Raw genomic sequence first — 22,546 nt, 5'->3', positions numbered from 1 at the left:
CGCGATGAAGCTATCTCTGAGGGCCTTTCACTCACTCACCGCAGGCAGGTAGGTGGTCTTTCTGTCTTCTACCGACTCCTCTCCGGCCTTACTCCCCCAGCTCTCTCTGTGCTCTGTCCCCCAAATATTCCTACAGGTCGCACAAGATCTGCCAGCAACCCTCTGATGGTTAAACTGCCGAAATCTCGGCTCTCTGCTCACCTTCACTCTTTCATTCCTCTTTTCTCCCACCTCTGGAACAAACTCCCACACTCCCTTCAATCCCACTCCTCCCTCCAGGTCTTTAAAACAGCTGTTCACCACCATCTCTTATCTTCCCCCATCCAAAACCTTGATCTTTTCTACCCCCACTAATTCACCCCAGATCCACCTTGTATACAAGGTCGAGGCTCGTGAAAGAGCGAACATTAATCACACAGAAAGACAAACCGACACATAAAACATATAACATAGGGAGCGGTAGACAAGATGGGGAGAGAGGGGGAAGGACACAAACACAACATTTGAGAGCAGTGACCGAGAGACATGGAGACATCGAGAGATCTGAGAGAGGGCGAGGGCTTGGGGGGGGGGCGTGGGAAGGGGGCGGTGGGAGAGGTATAAAACATATGGACACTGCCAGGACTTCCAGGAAAGAAGTTGGAATTTCAAACGAGGTGGATCTGGGGTGAATTAACGGGGGTAGAAAGGATCAAGGTTTTCGATGGGGGAAGATAAGAGATGGTGGTGAACAGCTGTTTTAAAGACCTGGAGGGAGGAGTGGGATTGAAGGGAGTGAGGGAGTTTGTTCCAGAGGCGGGAGAAAAGAGGAATGAAAGAGTGAAGGTGAGCAGAGAGCCGAGATTTCGGCAGAAACCTTGTTTGAAATTCCAACTTCCTTCCTGGAAGTGCTGGCAGTGTCCATATGTTTATACCTCTCCCACTCCCCCCCCCCCCCCCTTCACATGCCTCCCCCCCAAAGCCCTCTCCCTCCCACAGATCTCTCGATGTCTCCATGTCTCTCGGTCCCTGCACTCAAATGTTTTGTTTGTGTCCTTCCCCCTCTCTCCCCATCTTGTCTACCGCTCCCGATGTTATTTGTTGTATGTGTCTGTTTGTCTTTCTGTGTGATTCATGTTCGCTCTTTCACGAGCCTCGATCTTGTATGCCAAAAAAAAAAAAATAATAAAAAAAAAAATACAAATAGTAGGAGACGTCGTAGTAGTAGTAAAAGAGTAGTAATACGAATAGTAGCAGTAGTAGTAGTAAAAGAGTAGTAATACGAATAGTAGCAGAGGTAGTAGTAGTAGAAGAAGAAGTAATGAAGGAGCCGGGGCTCCCACGTCGATCGGAAGAATGGACGCGACAAAAAGCTAGAATTCATCTGAGTTGCTTTAATGAAATCAAACACTCAGGCACTCTGAAAAACCGTTTATCAGTCAGCAATATATATCTATTCCGCCAGGGGGTTTGCCCAGGCCCGGCGCCAGGGGGCGTGGCCCAGCGTCCTGGCTGCGGCCTGGCAAGTTGAGCGCGGGCCTGGGCGTCCTGGACGAGCCCGGCATGGTGATCGCTCCGCGTCCTTGATAGGTGCAAGGCGATTGTGAAAACTCAGCGGCAGCCGCTACACACGTCCCCCCAGAATCGACTTGCACCGGCAGGGTCAATTTGAGGGGGGTCCTGATGACCCGGCCGAAGCGACCCCTGGCGGGTCGTGGGAGGGGGTCCGGTGAGGTGGTGGGCGGTCGAGTGGGGGGCACCGTGGACGGGGGACGGCCTCGCCGCGGCGGAAGGGCCACCCGTGGTGGGTGGTCGACGTCCACGTGCGCCGGCTTGAGGCGGTCCACAGCAATCCGGTCCGACCTGCCGCCGATGTCGATGACGAACGACTTGTCGTCCCGTCGCAGCACCCGGAAGGGCCCGTCGTACGGCGGCTGGAGTGGCCACCGATGTGCGTCGTGACGCACAAAAACATACTCCGCTGTGCGGAGTGCTGGGGGGACGTAGGACTGGGGGTCACCGTGGTGGGATGTTGGCACGGGGGCAAACCGTCGGGCGGCCTCCTGGAGGTCCGAGCGCTGGTGAGCTGCGGACCAGGGACTGGTAGCGTCGGGCACAAATTCGCCCGGGACGCGTAGCACCTGGCCATAGACAAGCTCGGCGGTGGATGCCTGGAGGTCCTCCTTGGGGGCCGTGCGAAGGCCCAAAAGGACCCACGGCAGCCGGTCGGCCCACCCGACGTCTTGAAGGCCGGCCATGAGCGCGGCCTTCATGGAGCGGTGGAATCGCTCGCACAACCCGTTTGCTTGGGGGTGGTAGGCCGTAGTACGGTGGAGCTTGATCCCCAGGTTGCGGGCGACCGCGCCCCACAGCTCGGAGGTGAACTGTGGACCGCGGTCTGACGAGATGTCCGCCGGTGCGCCGAAGCGGGCGACCCAGGTGGCGATGAAAGCCTGCGCCACGTCGGCGGTGGTGGTGGAGACGAGGGGAACGGCCTCCGGCCACCTGGTGGTCCTGTCCACCATGGTGAGCAGGTGTGTGAACCCCCGTGACGGGGGGAGGGGGCCCACCAGATCCACGTTGACGTGGTCGAAACGTCGTTCGGGCACGGTGAAAGGTGCCAGCGGGGCCTGGGTGTGTCGGTGGACCTTGGCCCGTTGGCAGGCCGTGCAGGCGCTGGTCCAATCGCGGACGTCCCGACGAAGGCCGTGCCAGACGAAACGCGCCGACACCAGCTTCTGGGAAGCTTTCCGGCCCGGGTGGGAAAGGCCGTGGAGGGAGGCGAAGATGCGGCGTTGCCAGGCGACGGGCACGATGGGGCGAGGCTGGCCTTGGGAGACGTCGCAGAGCAGGACAGTGTCCGCGCAGGGGATGTCGGCCAGGCGGAGGCCCGTGTCCGCCGCCCGGAGGGCTTGCACCGTGGTGTCGGTGGTTTGGTCCGCCGCCATAAGCGCAAAATCCACGCCCAGGTGGACCGCGTTCGCGCTGGCCCGGGAAAGACAGTCGGCCACGGCGTTGTTTTTGCCGGCGACGTGCCGGATGTCCGTGGTAAACTCCGACACGGCGGAGAGGTGGCGCTGTTGGCGGGCCGACCATGGCTCCGTGACCTTGGCCATGGCGTAAACCAACGGCTTGTGGTCGACGAACGCCGTGAAAGGTCGGCCCTCCAGGAGGTGGCGGAAATGGCGGACGGCCAGGTGTAGACCGAGGAGCTCCCGGTCAAACGTGCTGTATTTGAGCTCGTTCGGCCGGAGCTGCCGGCTGAAAAAAGCGAGTGGCTGCCAAACCCCGTTCACCCATTGCTCATGTACGGCGCCCACCGCGTAGTCGGAGGCATCCGTGGTGAGGGCGATGGGAGCGTTGAGCACCGGGTGAGCGAGCAGTGTTGCGTCGGCGAGGGCCCGCTTTGAGCCTTGGAAGGCCGCATCCATTGCTGCGGACCAGGCGATGTCGTGCTTGGCCGGCATGCCCCGGAGGGCTTCGTAGAGGGGCCGCATGAGCTGAGCAGCGCGGGGCACGAAGCGGTGATAAAAATTCACCATTCCCAGGAATTCCTGCAGGGCCTTTATGGTGCGGGGACGCGGGAACGTGGTGATGGCCTCGACCTTGGTTGGCAGCGGCACGGCCCCGTTCTTGGTGATGTGATGGCCCAAAAAATCAACGGCCGTCGTGCCGAAGTGGCATTTGGCCGGGTTGACGATGAGGCCGTACTCGCTGAGGCGCTCGAACAGCGTCCGGAGGTGGAGGAGGTGCTCGGCCCGGGACGTGCTGGCGACGAGGATGTCGTCCAGGTAAACGAAAAGGAACGGCAGGTCACGCAGCACGCCGTCCATCAAGCGCTGGAACGCCTGAGCCGCGTTCTTGAGACCAAACGGCATCCGCAAGAATTCGAATAAGCCGAACGGCGTGATGACTGCCGTTTTAGGGACGTCGGCCGCCCTGACAGGTACCTGGTGATATCCCCGTATGAGGTCAATTTTCGAAAAAATGACCCGTCCCGCCAGACGGGCGGAGAAGTCTTGGATATGCGGGATCGGGTACCTGTCGGGGGTGGTAGCGTCATTGAGACGGCGGTAGTCGCCACACGGGCGCCATCCACCCCCCGGCTTTGGCACGATGTGCAGTGGCGAGGCCCACGCGCTATCGGAGCGCCGCACGATGCCGAGGTGCTCCAACGCGTCGAATTCGGCCTTCGCTACGGCGAGCTTGGCTGGGTCGAGGCGGCGGGCCCTGGCGTAGACCGGCGGGCCCGTGGTTGGTATGTGGTGCTCGATCCCATGCCGTACTGCGACGGCCGAAAACGTCGGCCGCGTGAGGGCCGGGAACTCCGTGAGCAGGCGAGCAAACTCGTTCGCCGCCGGGACGGCGCATGCCAGCTCGGTCGGCGCGGAGCTGCTAAATGTGCATACCAGGGAGCTGAAGGTTTCAGCGTTGATTAAACGACGCCGTTGGACGTCCACCAGCAGTCCGTGTGCGCAGAGGAAGTCGGCGCCTAGCAGAGCCACGGGCACGTTGGCGGTTACAAACGTCCAAGCAAAGCGTTGGCCGCCGAAGCAGAGGGTGACGTTGCGCGGGCCGAAGGTGCGGATAGTCGATCCGTTGGCCGCAACTAAGGAGGGGCCGCAAACCGCGGATTGCCTGTCCTGGTCAGAGGCGGGTATGACGCTCAGTTGGGCGCCGGTGTCGCACAGGAAGCGCCGTCCGGACGCTTTATCCGTGATGAACAGTAAGTTGCCCGTGTGGCCGGCGCTCATGGCTGGTAATGAACGCCGGCCCGGCCGTTTCCCGGCCTGCCAAAGGTGCACGGGGGTCGGCATGTCCGGGCCTTCTGTCCGAACCTGGCATGATAGTAACACCACGCTTGGTCAGGTGGAGGCCTCGGTCGTCGTGCCGGAGGTGGTCGGCTCGGTAGAGCGGCCGCCAATGGCGTCGGCAGTTCGGCCGTCGACCGTGCCGGGTGCTTGGGCGCCCTGGGTGTTGCGTCGGACGGCGGTGGGTCCCATGTCGCCGCTACGATGCGCTGTCCTGCGGCGGAGATCTTGTCGGCTTCTCTGGCAAGGGCCCGGGGATCTGTGATCGTCGTGCTTGCCAGGGCGAGGCGTACCGGGTTAGGCAGCTGACGGAAGAACAGCTCCCGGAACAGGAATGCCGGAGAGTGCTCGCCGAGCAGTGAAAGCATGTAGTCCATGCGCTCGGAAGGGCGCGTGTCGCCGAGCTCAGGCAGATCGAGCAGGCGCCGTGCGCGTTCTGCCGATGGGAGGGCGAAAGCATCGAGGAGCAGCTTCTTAATCGCGCCGTATTTGTCAGCGGCTGGCGGGCTTTCGAGGAGGCTCAGGGCGCGGGCCGCGGTAACCGACCCGAGCGCAGCTACCACATGGTGGAAGCGGGTGTCGTCGGCCGTGATGCCTCGCAGGGCGAACAGGGACTCTGCCTGTGCGAACCAAACCGCCGCGTGAGCCTCCCAGAAGGTAGGCAGTTTAAGGGCGACTGCCGTGTCCATGTCGATAGGTCACCAATGAAGGAGCCGGGGCTCCCACGTCGATCGGAAGAATGGACGCGACAAAAAGCTAGAATTCATCTGAGTTGCTTTAATGAAATCAAACACTCAGGCACTCTGAAAAACCGTTTATCAGTCAGCAATATATATCTATTCCGCCAGGGGGTTTGCCCAGGCCCGGCGCCAGGGGGCGTGGCCCAGCGTCCTGGCTGCGGCCTGGCAAGTTGAGCGCGGGCCTGGGCGTCCTGGACGAGCCCGGCATGGTGATCGCTCCGCGTCCTTGATAGGTGCAAGGCGATTGTGAAAACTCAGCGGCAGCCGCTACAGTAATGCTAATAGTAGCAGCGGTAGTAGTAGTAGTAGTAGTAGTAGTAGTAGTGGTACAGTAGTAATAGTTGTCGTTGTAGTAGTAGTAGTAGTAGTAGAAGAAGTAGTAGTAGTAGTAGTAGTAGAAGTAGTAATACTAGTAGTAGTAGAAGAGGTAGTAATAGTAGGGGAGGTAGCAGTTGTAGAAGAAGTAGTAGTAGTATTAGAAGAGGTAGTAGTAGTATAAGTACGGTAGTAATACTAGTGGTAGTAGTAGTAGTATAAGTATGGTAGTAGTAGTAGGGGAAGTAGTAGTATTAGAATAAGGTGTAATACTAATAGTAGTAGAGGTAGTAGTAGTAGTAGTTTTACGTATGGTGAATGAATGATGGTAATAAAGTTACTTTGCCCTATTATCAGGCCCAGGAAGGTGGTTGAGGATTTTCAAGGGACGTCATCTCCAGTCTGAGGATATGAATTCCATCCCGACCACACAAACAAAGTACAGGTCCACGTGCGGTGTGCTGCTGTTGTGTGCATCACTCGGTGTGTTTTGCGTACCCGCGAAGACTTCGTTTGTCCTACGTAACAGCGGCGTGTCTGTGCCTCGAGGCCAGGAGGTGTTCGTGGACCCCGACGGTCTCCGCATCTCAGCTCCTGCCGCACGTAACAACACCTGTCGTGTCGAGATCGTGAAGGTGGAGGCTCTTTCACAGCGCGTTGGGAAACTCACGCCAACAGTGAGTTTTCATCAAGGACAATCAATTCATGGCTTTGTACAATTATACTGGTAACCGGTCCATAAGGTCAACGTTGGTAGGGATGTTGGGTCTACTGCCACACTCACATTGAGCCAATTGACGGTTTGCCCAAAATATGGTTTAATTTATTTTAAGGCGTCTCCAGCTCATGAGAGATCTTCTTATCATATGCAGGACGAGGACAATAGTGTTTATCAGTGACACATCCCTGCAGTTCTCAAGGCTTTTACAGAAGAGTTGAGTGAAAGTTTATTTCTCATTTTTAAGGTGTTTGCCCAAATGCAGTTTATTTGGTGGGATCTACAAACAGAAGCAGGGAAGAATAAATTTCAAATGAGCGAATGTCTAATTTTATTAAGCACAGGGGAAGGCGTATTGCTGTTGTAGGGTTTGTTTTCTACAATTGGCACCCCCGATTTTAATTTCATCACTGAGTTTCTTTGTCCCTGAGAATACTTAACCAACGTTTTTGAAAAAAATTCCAAGACTCCAAATTTCCGAATTATATCAATTTCTGAGCCGCATCTTGGAGCCGGCTAGGACTTTTGGAAGGAAAGTTTTCATCGATAATGGGAATATAAAGTACGAGAGATTGACATCTTTTTTTGACCTTGACCTAATTTTAAGGTAGTGACCTAATTATAGACATTTAAACATTTTCACCATAACTCGACTAAAGTTTGTCTGATCAGAACAAAATTGCATTTCTCTCGATGGCCTCGTGCAAGGTGCATTTATGCTTCACTTAGGTCTTACACCCCTCGGAGTACGAAACCACCATCTTGGTTTTTCTCCCTTTTTGCCAATGTCCGAGCTGTATCTCTGAGCCTGCTGTGACTTTCGGAATGAAATTTTGCATCAATAATGGGAATATAAAAATACGGGGTTGACATAATTTTTGACTTTGACCTCATGTTAAGGTCATAACCTAATTATTGACAATTTAACATTTTTCACCAAAACTCGACTAAGGTTTGGTTGATCAGAACGAAATTGACCACCATAGATAATGTAGAGGAAGGTGCATTTACTCTTCATTTACATCATACTCCTCGCCTGGTGTTGGCTTTGCGGTTAGGGTGCCGGCTTGGGATCCTAGGATCCTGGGTTCGAATCCCGGTCGATTGCTGAATTAACGCCAGGGGGGTTGACTCAGCCTGTCATCCTTCCGAGGTCGGCAAATTGAGTACCAGCTCACTGGTAATTCCCTGTGTGTCGCAAGAGGCGACTAACAGGGTTGGCGGCAGGAAGGGCATCCGGCCATAAAACATTGCTTCAAAAAGGGGACCTCGGTGCCCGAAAAAGGCCAACCCCTGCTCTGGGTGGAAAAATGGCCTCTAAAGGTGGTCTCTTACATCATACTCCTCCTGTTTAAAGATCAAGGTCAAATGACGGTCTGAAAAAAATTAATACGTTTTTGTCATAGCTCAAATTTGCCAATGCAGAGTCTAAAACACCACTTGGCCTTTCAATATATTCTTGCATCATAATAGTGGATTTTCACTGAAGTTGTGTACCTAATATTCAATGTGTCCTTGAGCTACCTTTTTGGGATTGTGACTTAATTAGCAAAAACACCTTTTTGATCATAACTTGGATAATTTCCTCCGATTTTCATGATGTTGAATTTCATGGATACACTGTAGATAAGGGCACATCTTACTATAATTCACCAAATGTCCGTCTGTCTGTTCGAAGGTACCGCAAAAACTGCTGAACCGATCGCAAAGATATTTTGGGTGGGTAATCCTGGGAACCCTGGGAACCCTGGGAGTAAAATAGGCTATTTAGTTTTCCCAATTGCAGCTTTGGTCTCCAGCATTCTCAGGTTTGGACTCCGGCATAACATTCGCGTTCGCATAACGTTCATTGTGACGATATTCTCATTGTGACGATGTATGTGTTCACGGTAGTGTTTGACGTGACGGTGTGAACGTAATTTCGTAATGTTTTTCGTTTCGTAATCCTTTAATGAACGTTTAATGTTTAATGAACGTTTAATGCCCTTCGATGTCCGGAGCCGCACGCGCGCTACACTGGACTGGCCAGTGTATACCTTGCCCTTCGCCGTCAGGCTCAGGTAAACCGCTGAGCCCCATCCGTGATGGGGACTGGGGCATGAGACAGTGTCCCACGAACGAGGAATTCCCAGTAAGCGTGAGTCATCAGCTCGCGTTGATGAAGTCCCTGCCCTTTGTACACACCGCCCGTCGCTACTACCGATCGGACGGTTTGATGAGATCCTCGGATCAGCCCCTACACGGGCCGTTCTCGGCTCGTGCCGGTGCACCGAAAAGATGAGCGAACTTGACTGTCTAGAGGAAGTAAAAGTCGTAACAAGGTTTCCGTCGGTGAACCTGCGGAAGGATCTTTATCGGGACAACATGAGAGCGAGCGAGACGCGAGACGTACGTGCTACATGATCGTCCATGTACTGTTTAGCCATGTACTGTTTAGATTTTGATGATTTGCGTGTGATATGATTCAACGGATGTTTATATGAATCGTTTAAAATAAAAAGCCTTCAATTTCTGATATTTTACCTTTTCATTTGGGCTTCCCAATTGAAGCCCCGCCCATAGGGCGGGTACTGTTGCTAGTTTTCTTAATTTACACTCTATCCCTAAATGTTGAGGTCAAGGCCATATGGTGGTCTGAAAATGGTATTGCCATTATTGGATCACAGACGAAGGGTAAATCATGGGCGATCGCCAAGGCTAAGCCTCACCTGCTTGGGGGAGGCTTACCCTTGGTAATCGCTTTGTGATCGCAGATATTGGTTCACGAGTTATCAAGTGATCACTATATTCGTCATGTGTGTGTGTCTGTCTGTGTGTCTGTCTGTCTGTCTGTCCGCAGCATAACTACCCGATGATATCATCCGATCTTGATGAAACTTGGGTGGGAGGTTGATATCATGATCCAGTTGTGTCCTGCCTAGAGTGGGCGGATTGCGCCCATTGTGGGCAGAGCCATGCCCGAAAAAGATGTCTTTTTAGGGGGTAATCGATTTCAAGCTACATCTTCTCCGAGGGTTTTGGTGGAATCTTACAGGGGTTTCGATATTTGGGTAGGCCAATGGCATGTGTCTCGGCCCACTGAGCTCGATTTTTCATTTTCGCCCCAAGGTCAAGGTCACAAGGTCACGAAATTTAGAAAAGTCGATTTTTGATGGTTTTATTACATTGTTCGCTTCCTGATAGGGTGAAATGTCGTACATGATCTTATATTATCACATACATCATGAAATACAAGTTTTCCAACAAATTTCAGAATCTTCGACCTTTGACCTTTGAAGGTCACAAAGGTCAAATTTTCAAAGTTGTCTGAATCGAACCGAATCTTCGGTATTGTGTAGCTAACTAACCTCATAACTGATTATACATTATTTTCTATCTCATTTCAAGGTCAGTATCCTTCGTTTTGACATTTCAAGGTCACAAAGGTCAAATTTTCAAAGTTGTCGGAATCGAACCGAATTTTCGGTATTGTGTAGCTAACTAGTCTCATAACAGATAATACATTCCTATTTATATATTTCCAATGTCGGTTTTGACTTTTAAAGATCATAAAGGACGGCTATTTCAAAGTAGTCCGCCCTTTGTCATTGAATACCGCTCGCTCGCGAACCATCGTCGTCTCCTGACTTGTCTAGTTTATAATTACTCATGTGGCCTTCATAAGCATTTCATCAATATTTGTTGTGCACCGCTCCTTTCCTATGCCATCTCCAGGCGCTGTATAACGTCATTGCCCGGCACCGAAGGGGGCTCGGCAATGACGCACACTGAAAGGGAGTACTCAGTTTTCACTCTGGTTGTTTTCTTGCTTTCTTGTTTTCTTGGTTGTCCGGGCGATATCTCAGCCATCCTTTGAGCTAGGAAGCTGAAATTTCGGCACAATCGTGAGCAAGTACTTTGTCAAAAATGTTTTTTTTTTTTTGATTAATGAATTAATTGATGAGTTATTTAATTATTAGCGATTAATTAAGTACTTATTAATTTCCTTTCTCTACTGGACATCATCTCAGGCACCTTTTGAGTTAAGAAGATGATATTTGGACATGCCAATGACATAGTGATTTGGCTGTTAAAGATATTTTTGATTTATTGATTAATCAATTAATAGATTAATTATTTAATTATTCGATTAATGACTAAAAAATTTTTTTTTTTTAAGTTACAGATTCTGATGAAATGGTGGTGGTTTATGTGTTCTATTAGCGAATTGATTAATTATTTCTTTTTTTATGATTATTATTTATTTATTTTCATTATTAATTATTACTTTATTTTATTTCTCATCTGGGCAATATCTCAGGCACCTTTTGAGCTAGGGAGCTCATATTTGGACATGACAATGACCAAATGATTTGGCTGTAAAGGGTATTTTTTATTTATTGATTAATCATTTAATCGATTAATTATTTATTGATTAATCAATTAATTATTTACTTTTATTTTTAATGACTTACTTAATTAAATTTCTAAAAGATACATCTTCGGATGAAGCACGAGTGGTTTAGTTATGCTATTAGCCAATTGATTAAGAAAATATTTTATGATAATCTTTTATTGATTTTAATTATGCAATTAATCGATCAATTAGTGTGCACCTCTCCCTCCCAATGCAATCTCTATGAGCTGCACTGCGGTATTGCCGGGCGCCAGAGGCGCCCCGGCAATGCCGCGCTGTAGGATATTTAATTATTTGGCATGGGGGCGGTGTACTTTGAATGTATCTGTACTTGTTTATTTATTTATTAATAATGAATATCATTCACGAAATGATCTGTTGCCAAAACAGAACGCATGTGTATGTCCAGGTTTTTGACTGCCACTTCAGGGCCCAGGAAGTAAAGTACACACACAATGGCTCTCCTTTGTTGGATGAAGACAGGGTGCTTCTTCGACTATTCAGGTGACATTTTATTGGAAAGTGGTGTGGAACATGGTTCTCCTTCTCCCACATCTCTCTGCACACCAAAGGAACAGATGCTGCTTTGATGCAGGCTCTGCTGGACTATCTGATTGAGGGCCATGGCTTTTCTGCTCAGAGCAAATTCTCATTTATTTATTCATTCATTCATTTACGAATTTTAATACAGAGGTTTGGACTGGCAGGAGGGCTTAGATGTACGCACACTCGCCTCCATGGTGTCTAGCCTGTGTTTGAATCCTGACCTAGTTATAAACGGTCATCCTCGTGTTTGACATGCAGAGCGATTCATCTACGTGTGCTCTCCCTCGGATGGATGTTAAACGGGAATCCCATATGCTAGCTTCAGTTGGTAGACGTTAAAGATCCCACGGAGTCCTTCGCAAAGAATAGACAGGCTATTGCCGGCACGATTAACAAATTCCAAATTCCTTCCCTAACTACTGCTGGGAAGACAGTGGCAAACCACCCAATGTAACCCTCAACAAAGAAACTGCTTAAGCAGCACTGCTGCTTTGCAACAGCATATGGCACATTGGAAAATACAAAACTACATACAGTGGCCTACAAAAGTATTCCCCCGACCAATAATGCCACATTTCGTTGAATTACCAATTATGTAGAAACATTTTTTTTTTAATGAACTTTTTTATTCATAACTGAAGAGATCAAACTACACTGTTATAGTTTAAGGAAGTTACATGTCAGGAATACCTGCAAAAACATGTACAAATCAAAATTCACTGGTTGCAAAAGTATTCAGCCCCTTAAGTCTGTACTTGGTGGAAGCACCTTTTGCAGCAATGTCTGCGATGAGTCTTTTTGGGTAGTAGACTCAACCAGCTTTGCTTATTCTTCACGTAAAAATTGCTCTAGTTCTGCCAAGTTTGATGGAGATCGTCGATAGATTGCAATATTCAAGTCTCATCATAAATATTCAATTGGGTTCAAGTCAGGACTTTGACTGGGCCTCTCAAGAACATTTATTTTCTTCTTTTTCAGCCACTCCAGTGTGGCTTTAACTTTGTGCTTTGGATCATTGTCCTGCTGAAATATGAATCTCCTATCCAGTTTCAGATTAATGGGTGACTCAAGCAGGTTTTCTTCAAAGATAATCTTGTACTTTGCACCGTATATTGTTCTCTCTATCCTGACAAGCTTTCCATTCCCTGCTGATGAAAAGCATCCCCATAACATGATGCTGCCCCCGCCATGCTTGACAGTAGGTATGGTGTTGACTGTGTGGTGTGCTGTGTTAGGCTTGAGCCAAACATAACGCTTTGAATTTAGACCAAAAAGTTAAATTTTTGTCTCGTCTGATCACAACACCTTTCTCCACATGCCTGCAGGATCATCAAGTTGCTTTTCGCAAAGTCCATACGAGCTTTTAGATGCGTATTTTTCAGTAATGGCTCCTTTCTTGCCACCTGTCTATAGAGACCGCTTTGTGAAGGGAACATGATATTGTTGATTGATGAACACTGATCCCATCTCAGCCATAGAGCCTTGCAGATCTTTCAAAGTCATTGTTGGATTTACAGTGACAACCTGAACCAGTTTCCTGCTTGCCCGGCTGCTGAGTTTGTATGGGCGACCTGATCTGGGTAGAGTCTGAGTGGTGTGAAACATCTTCCACCTCTTATGATTTATTTCACCCTACTCAAAGGGATAATGAGTGACTTTGAAATATTCTTTTAACCCTCTCCTGAATGGTGCTTCTCCACCACCTTATGTTTGATCTCTTTGGAAAGTTAATTGGTCTTCATGTTTGCCTTTTTGTGTGACCCAGTGAGTTGCACCTAAAAGCTCCTTAGATAAGTGCTCGAGCTTATTTTTTAAGTTAAACCACTGAATACATACAGGTGAAACTTATTACATTTATTTTGTAACCTTTCAAATAAATAATTTGCTCTTGAAGTGACTTAGGGTTAATTAGACAAAGGGATTGAATACCTGTGCAACTGAGAGTCATCTGATTTTTTTTCTGTTAATCGAACTTATTCACATTTTACCTGCATTTTTTAGCTTTATCACTTTGGAGTAGTTTGTGAAGACACTATTTATTAAGTTTGATTTGAAAGCATCATGAAATAAGCTCAGGTGGCATCAAAATGTGAAAACTTTGGAGGAGGATGAATACTTATGCAGGCCACTGTACAATAGCTTCCATAATGGTGCAATTTCTGCATTTTTGATGACCTATTTGTATAACAGCAATGTTTGGGATGTATGAGCGCACGCACATACACACACACTCTACATCAGGGGTTCCCAACCTTTTTTGTGTTTATGGCCCCCTTGGCTCCCAGAGCACATCCCCAGCACCGCCCTCCCTTTCGCGAGGGTCGAGCGGCGGAGCGCGTGTAATCAGGCTAGGGGGGTCTGGGGGCATGCCCCACAGAAACATTTTGATTTCTAGATGCTCTGTGGTGCAATCTGAGAGGTGTTTTTTCCTTTAATTGGCTATTTTGTTTGTATGAGAATTGGTAAATTATTACACAGAAAACGAGGAATTCCAAGTAGCCAACATGAACATTTAGTTCCATAGCTTCTTTCTGTTCCTTACTGGCTCCCAACTACATCGTTTTTGGAAGAAGAAAACAAAGCAACGTCGCTCGAATGATGCATGTTTGATATGAGATTTTAATATTATCAGTAGCAACACTATGGACAGCATAAAATAGAACTGTCACACAAGAAAACAGTATGAAAATGTTCCAAGTCAAGAATATGTGAAAACTAAAAACCTCTGTTGTGTCTGTATTTAACTCAGCGTGTTATAATCTCACAAAAAGAAACTCAATTCGACAACAACTCAGGTAATCAAAACTAGGGACGCGGTGCATGCGCCGTAAAAGTGAATTAAAAACTCAGTGGGATGGCTGAAATTGCATTTTACCTACCAATTGGTGTATCCATGGTTGAGTCACAGTCAGGGCACGGCGGTCATTTTCCACGTGGAGGCGATTACGCTGTTTCGATTTGATATTCAACAGCGTGGAAAACCCCGCTTCGCAGAGATAGGTAGACGCGAATGGCAGAAGCACCTGGATAGGTAACTGGCTGATATCAGTGTAGCGACCCATTCCCACCCAAAACTCCGTCAAACTCTTCTCTTCGAATGTGTCTTTGGCAAATGAATCGTTTCAGAGATCCCGGAATTCATCTTGCATTGCCTCCGGCATGCTCTCCACGCAAAGGTTGACGGGAAAAGGATTCCTCACAATTTTTGCCTCATTGTCATCTAAATCAGGAAAATACTTATGAAATTCTAGCTCCCGTGACTGCAGATGCTCAAGAATGTCATTTTTCAGTCCGGAATAAAGCTCTTTTCCCATGCTGTCTTGCAATTCAGACATTCTTTCAAACATACCAATGTTTCCTGTGTTCACTTTCCTGTGCCAGTTTTGGAGCTTGGCAACAAATCCTCTGCGATGATCGTGGAAAAGAATAATATTAGTCGCTCTTCCTTGGAGCTTGAGGTTCAGCTGGTTCTGCTGCTCGAAAATGTCAGCAAGATAAGCAAGTCGTTCATTCCACAATTCTTCGTCGTAATGCTGCAGGAGGTCATGTTTCCCTTGAAGATTCAAGAAATGTTTGACTTCCGCACGAAGTTCAAAGACGCGGTTCAGAACATTCCCTTTCAAAAGCCAGCATACAGCAGTATAGTACAGCAACGTTTCATGTTCCGCGTTCATGTCCTTGAACAGCTCCTTGAACATTCGGGTGTTGAGAACCCTTGCCTTGATGTAGTTAACAATCTTGATTACGACTTCAATAACTTTCTTCAATGAGAGAGGGAGAGTCTTACAAGCCAGGGTGTAGTGATGAATCATACAGTGGGTTCCTTTCGCTTGTGGTGCCAGCATCTTCACTTTTGCTTGGAATCCAGATTTGGAACAAAGCATGGCAGGAGCACCGTCAGTACAGACACCGCATACATTCTCCCACTGAATTCCTCCCACATCGAAGAACAAATTCATTTTTCCATGATGTCGTTAGCTTTTGTCGTTGTTTCCAGGGCACAGCAGAACAAGAATTCTTCCTTGATATCATCTCCCTTGACATAGTGAACGAATGCCAGTAGCTGGGAGCAGGAACTAACATCGGTCGATTCATCAAGTTGAAAAGAAAACAAGCCGAAAGGCGCCACCTTAATCTCATTGATGATCTGTTGTTTCACATCTTCCGACATGTCACGGATACGATGCTGCACTGTGTTATTCGATAAAGACACCTGTTCAACTTTGCGAGCCTCTGCCTTGCCGAGAACCCGTTCAACAATGAGGAGGGTACAAGGCTTGAGGAGTGTCTCTCCAATCGAGTGGGGTTTTTTCTTCTTTGCAATTTCAAGAGAAACTTCATAAGAAGCCTGGACAGTGGCTAAATTTTGTTGTTGAAAAGCTCCTACCTCATCCATCTTCTGTCGCTTTAAATTTCTTTCATGCTGCTTGAAAAATTCGGGATCCTGCTTTGCATGTTGTGCGTGATTCGTCTCGAGGTGCAACTTCAACTTGGATGGCCTCATGGATTCAGTACTCAAAACCTTGTGACACAGCACACATTGTGGTTTCTCTTGGCCCGACACGGTAATAGACGTGAATCCAAGCTTTATGTATTCGTCAAGATACTTTCTTTTTTTTACTCCCAGAAGCCATAACGTCAAATCTGCAATAGGAAAAAATATATATATATCAAAGTCAAAACAATATAAAAAATATTAAAAACCAATATTTAATTTTTAGTATGGTTCAAATTACCCCATGCCCCCCCCCCCCCGAGAAATACAACATGGCCCCCCAGGGGGCCATGGCCCCCAGGTTGGGAACCACGGCTCTACATAAGGATGGGAGAAATGGTAAATTGACAAAATGAATAGAAAGACTGAGAATATGAAGTGAAAGGAGAGTAGGGGAGAGTGAGATGATTCGAGAGAAAGGGACAACATTTATTCGTGTGCACCCACAAAAAGATCTCAGAAGATTTTAGAGCTGTTAGTAATCTCATTAGAATCTCAACAGATCTAATGGGAAGCTTTTCTAAACTTTGGCTTCTTATTGTGCATTTGCTTGTGACAAGTACTAGTGAGCCTACCTGGAGGGAAAGGGACAACTTTTTTCTGTATATCCAACAGATTCACTGAAATGGACACGTATGTGGAATCCTTTTGGTTCCATGTGTCCATCGTAGCTTCAGAAAGCAGCTCACCTGCTCTGGCATGGCTCGGAGACAAGCTTCTGCAAGTCTCCTCATTGCTGAGTGTGTCAGGCCCTCTCAATGCCGAAGTCCTTCACATCAACCCTCTTGGTTCCTCTAGTTCTGCCTCCACCAACCTGAGTTGCATTGTGAAGCTGTTGTCTCAGGAGCTGCTGTTGCCCACAAGTGGCCATTTGATCATATTCCAGGAAGATGTCACAAGTAGTGATGATGCCAATGTTTATGAAGAGCATAATTTTGGACGTGGCGACACACCACACATTGCTCTGCCCATAAAAAGCACCGCAGAAGGTAAGATCCTGCCCACCTCACTCTAAACCTGCAGTACAGTAAATATGCCTCCACGTTGCAATCATGTTTGTCCAGGCCCCCCCCCCCCCCTTTTTTTATTTTTTATTTTTATTTTTACAAAATATTGCATCAGGAAGCTTGGTGAATCACAGTAGATCCTTTTTATTGTTCTCCTATCTCGTTTTAAAGTAACAGACAAATTTTGTCTCATTTTGTCTCACGCAGGCTTGCGTCTCAAATCTGAATGTGAGCATGCCAGCTGTGAAGTGGTGAAGACCAATGAGTTTAGTTGTGACCACTTTCTGCACACAGGCCTCCGCTATAAGCACCTCGGGGCCTCTTCTCCAGATGTCGATTACATTCCCATTTCTGTGGAGCTGTCAGACATTTATGGAAGTCTTATAGAGGTTTGATTGTCTCTACAAGAAACTGTTAACTCCTGTTGGTAGTGAGGGCAGAATAATCTTTCAGCATTAAAACAAGAGACTCCCTGGATGTTTATCAGTTCTTTTCTAGTACTGCCCTATTTTTAAACAAAACCCTTAAGATTGATTTCGATTATTGAATTATTTTCTGATTTATTCGTTTGTTTATGTATTTATTTATTGTTTTGATCGTTTGTTTGGTGCCATTGTTTTATCCAAATTAATTTCGTTTTCGAGTCTCCTTGTATTGCACTCCGTGATGGCTTTGAATTTGATCTTTGAGGCCAAGTGTGGTACACTTTTTTTTTTTTTTCTCCCTCCCTCAATATCAGGCGAAACGTTTGTGGTTGCCGGTGCATATTGATGATGTTGGGCCGAACCGTCGACCCATCGTAACATCCTTCTCTGATCTTGACGTCGACCAGTTTGTGCTGACTCCCCTCACCACCACCTCCCTCGATGCCCAAGATGAAGAAACACCCCGTGATCATCTCAAATTCGCTTTGACTCAACCACCCGACTTTGGCTTTTTCACTCACCTTGATGATCACACGAAACCTGTCCAGTCATTTTCAAGGAAAGACCTCAGCAATTTGCTCATTGCCTACCAGCCACCCAATGCCAGCAGCTCTGAACGACGTGGTTTCAAGGTATGTTTATAAGACCAGTGATGACAGCTTGACATTTTCAGAGGTGTCACTTTCTTTTGAGTTGTTGTTTTTTATACAAAGTCGAGGCTCGTGCAGGAGCTAGAACATAGAAGGGTTCAGGATGTAACAAAACAAAAGGAACAGCAGAAAGAGAGGGGAGAAAACACCAACAGCAGGGATGAGGGATAAATAAGGGATGTGGCGAAGAATGAGGGGTAAGGGAGGATGCATGGCGTTTGAGCTGAGGAGGGGGAATCTTACTATAATTCACCAATTGTCTGTCTGTCTGTCTGTCTGTTCCCGTGTACCGCAAAAACGGCTGAACTGATCGCAACGAAATTTTGGGTGGGTAATCCTGGGACACCCTGGAGTAAAATAGGCGATATTGTTTTTCCAATTTTTTCCCAGTTTTCCAATTTTTTCAAATTTTTCCAAAGACGATGGAATAATATTTAGTGATATGAACAGTGGCTTTTATTGAAATTCTACAAATACTGTTGATTTTGATGATTTGCGTGTGATATGATTTAACGGATGTTTATATAAATCGTTTAAAATAAAATAAAACCCTTCAATTTCTGATATTTTGCCTTTTCATTTGGGTCTCCCAATTGAAGCCCCGCCCGTAGGGGTGGGTACCGTTGCTAGTATGATAAAAATCAGGAGGCTGAAAGGACTTGGGAGAAAAGAAGCGACTCCAGGTCACTCGGCATTAGGGCAGAAACATAATTTACATACTGGTTATCCGAGGGCTTAGGCCCGTTTTCGCTCGGTTTTCACATTGTTTCGAGAATAGCAGTAGATGTGTTGCCATTTCATGAATTGAAGGCAACAAGTCACAGTTCAAATTAATATTCTTATAGTAACATCACGGTTGGTTGACCAGTTAGCCATTCCCATCTGAACACCTAGCTTGTGATGCTGGGATCTCTGGTTCAAATCCCATACTGTACTGTGTTGATGCATCCATTGTCTAAACTTGTATATTTTATTAGTTTACTAATACCACCTAATATTAGTTCTAATATTAGTTCCACCACCCCCCAACCCTCCCCCAGACCTCTTCTTCCCCCTCCATTGCCATCCCCAAGGCTGCCTGTCCTCCATTCCCTCTTGGTGGGAATTTGGAAACCATTTGAGTTGGATGATAAATGTTTTCACAGACATGTGGAATTTATTTCCTTCTGGCTTCTTGCTCATTCCCCAATGGCTTTCTTTGCAGAAATACTCATACAACTCAATGGGGACTAATGATGTTTTTGACCGATGATGGCAGGTGCAATTAATTAACTTTCCTATAACTAACCGGATTTTACAATTGTTCTATAAATAATTGGAAAATCCATTTCAATCCAAAGCTTTACTTGTCCATGGTTATTACAGATTCTCTGTGCAATAATACCGAAAGTTCTCTAGTTGGAAGGTCATTTCCATCGAATCATGCCGTATCTGAGTGGCCTCAGGTTGCAAAGGTATCCATTCATCAGCTTCTTCACTAGAGGCTTCACACATAATGCTCTTCCACTTTGGTAGTTCATTTATATATATTTGAATTGATTCTACTGTTGAATCCGATTGTTAGCTTTGCTTCATTGCATTAATTCAGCTGAGAAAAGACGTTGGTTTTTAGGAAGTTCTCCAGTTGATCCGCCTTTGCTGTGGTAATGTGCTTGCAGGCAGAATTTATGGCATATGATGCTTACTTCGCATACAGCACTCCTGTCATTTTGTACATCAGCGTTCGTACGACCAATACAAATGCACCCCGAGTTTCCTGGAATGCCGGTAGGCCAAAGCCCCAGTGCAACACACACTGCTTTCTGCAACTGCTTATATACTGTGAGCAGGAAGGTAAACCTGATGCTCTTATTGCATATTTTAAAAACAAATGTGCAGTAGTGTGTGAGCGTGAGGAGCGCAACCTCATGCTGGTGCATCTGGCTGCTTGTGCTGGTAGCTTGTGTGCAATGATTATACATACTAGCAGCGGTACCTGCCCTATGACCGGGGCACAATTGGGAGGCCTAAATGAAAAGGCAAAAATTGAAGGCTTTTTTATTTTAAACGATTTATATAAACATCCGTTAAATCATATCACATGCAAATCATCAAAATCTAAACAGTATTTGTAGAATTTCAATAAAAGCCACATCACTGTTCATATCGGGAAATATTATTCCATCGTGTTTGGAAAAACTGGAAAATTGGAAAAATTGGAAATTGGAAAAATTGGAAAAAAAATTGGAAAAACAATATCGCCTATTTTACTCCAGGGGGTCCCAGGATTACCCACCCACAATTTCGTTGCGATCGGTTCAGCCGTTTTTGCGGTACCTGGGAACGGACGGATGGACGGACAGACAGACAGACAGACATTTGGTGAATTATCATAAGATTAAAGATGATAGGTTTGGTTTCATGCAAAATCCAAGCAGGTTCATTATACGTATCATGATAACCACAAAAACAAATGTTTGTCCGAAGCTTTCCAGTTTATCGAATCTCTTATAGCCACACAGGCACACACACACAGGCATTGTAATTGTCTCGCCACCATCTAAGGTTGTGTGTAGTGAGACTAATAAGCCACTTTCTTGTACTTGATTACCTTTAACTCCAGAGTGTGGTTTCCTTTTCACAGAGCTAGCTAGAGAGGCCCAGTGGAGAGAATTTCTTTTTACGGCGTAGCCCATAGGGCAAAGCCGTCTAGAACAGTGTTTGTCCGTCTGTATGTATGTATATGTATGTATGTATGTATGTATGTATGTATGACTGTATGTATGTATGTATGTATGTATGTATGTATGTCCCCTCAAATGTATACCAATCAGAGCTGAGGGTCTGGTCACATGACATGGTGATGTGATTACGTCTGATGTCATTACGGCTGTGCGGCGGCTGACTCTCCACACTCCGCCATTTTGATTCCAATTTTGTGCATGCCGAACATATCGTTGAACCTGTCATACATCACGATTGCCATGCTCTACTTTTACGTTTTTCATTCAGTGTGAAACACAAACAAACCGATTGTTAAAATGACCATCAAATATCGAAGGCATCGGCGTTACGTCTCTTCCAACAAAACGGTACGTACCCAATCCTTGTGGGGTATAATCTAGATTACAGTAGATCTTCGCTCAGTTCTGTAAGAAAAACTTACCTCACGGATGTCTGGATTCCTCCTAATTTCTTTGTTTAATGTTATAAACAGCATTAGCGACTGTTTAAAAAGCTAATCATGTGTGTTTGTGGTTTATAATATTTTACAACCCCGGCTACGCCACTGTTAGACTTCCGGTCTTGTTTTTGTACAATCACAAGGAAGCATCGCCATAGGTGAGGGCGAGACTACCGGAAGTAAGCTGTAACACGTGCCCTTTTGTGGTTTGTTTTCAACGTATCCAATCACGTGACTGTTGTCGCGAAGGGTGCAATAACCGGAAGTTACGTAGTTCCGCGGGCGGCTATACAAACATTTCGTATCATTTTTCATCAAACTTTATATTGTTAGAAAGAGAATTACTTCTAGCTTGTCGGAAAGTTGAAATTTTAAAGATCAGACAATAATTAAGCGAGTTATGATCAAATAACCTACACCGTTTCCATAATTTCCGGCTGTAACACGTGCCCTTTTGTGGTTTGTTTTTCACGTGACTGTTGTTGCGCAGGGTGCACTAACCGGAAGTTACGTAATTCCGCGCTGATCAATGGAGGAACCTTGATCCAGGTTCGCGAAAGGAGCAAATTCTGAACCTGCCCAACCAATCTGAAATAGCGAAACGTTCGTGGTGCTTTGTCGTTCAAAATCAATGCAGTTTTTTTAAATCAACATTGAGCTCCTTTGATAAATAAATCACCACTCCATTGTGCAGAATACTCGACTGGCAATGCAGGAATGCCTAATTTTTTCAGGATGCCGGGGACAACTCGTCCACTCTTCACAAGACTTCGTGATATATTTAGGATCCTTCGACGAACGACCAGTGCTGGCAGATGGGTTCTTTGCTCTAACGCCCTTCCAATAGATCGCACACACATTGAGGCCTAGCTCTGCTTGTGAAACACCAGGATGACAGTTTCTAGTTGTGAGTGTGCATCTCAGATTCGAGTGTGCCTACGACTAGGCTATCCTACCAGCCCCATCATTGACAAAATATCATAGTGAATAAGATGTTTTGTCTAATGAGATAATTAATGAAGTAATCACATGGACAGTCACTAATCTGAAGGCCAATCCTAAGTTGGTTAATGTTATGAAACCAAAAATGGAATTTAAAAGTATATCTATCTATAATTCCAGTAATCTCTGTACGTCTGTACGTCTGTACGTTTGTTTGTCTGTGACCGCTGTTTCTCGACAACCACGGGTCCGATATACTTTTAACTTGCCAGGTATATTGCTGGGGACCCGAGGATGTGCCTTTTCAAGGTTTCATATTAATCGGACAATTACTTACCGAGCTATGTCCAAAAAACGAT

The 22,546-nt window shown here is 46.6% G+C and overlaps 1 protein-coding gene across 1 annotated transcript in view; it reads left to right on the top strand.

Moving 5' to 3' along the window:
* FREM1 (FRAS1 related extracellular matrix 1) overlaps positions 1-22,546 on the top strand; it is a 204,023-nt gene that overhangs the window by 3,354 nt on the left and 178,123 nt on the right. Inside the window, exons 2-7 of the mRNA XM_068114049.2 lie at positions 6,203-6,522; positions 11,369-11,463; positions 16,616-16,989; positions 17,215-17,396; positions 17,747-18,064; positions 19,741-19,849. Of these exons, the coding sequence (XP_067970150.2) occupies positions 6,203-6,522; positions 11,369-11,463; positions 16,616-16,989; positions 17,215-17,396; positions 17,747-18,064; positions 19,741-19,849 (1,398 nt within the window). The remainder of the gene's footprint in view (positions 1-6,202; positions 6,523-11,368; positions 11,464-16,615; positions 16,990-17,214; positions 17,397-17,746; positions 18,065-19,740; positions 19,850-22,546) is intronic.

The sequence above is a fragment of the Myxine glutinosa genome, chromosome 1, assembly GCF_964187855.1.
Source record: "Myxine glutinosa chromosome 1, kmMyxGlut1.1, whole genome shotgun sequence".
Lineage (NCBI taxonomy): Eukaryota > Metazoa > Chordata > Myxini > Myxiniformes > Myxinidae > Myxine > Myxine glutinosa.
This window is presented reverse-complemented; position numbering and strand designations above follow the sequence as displayed.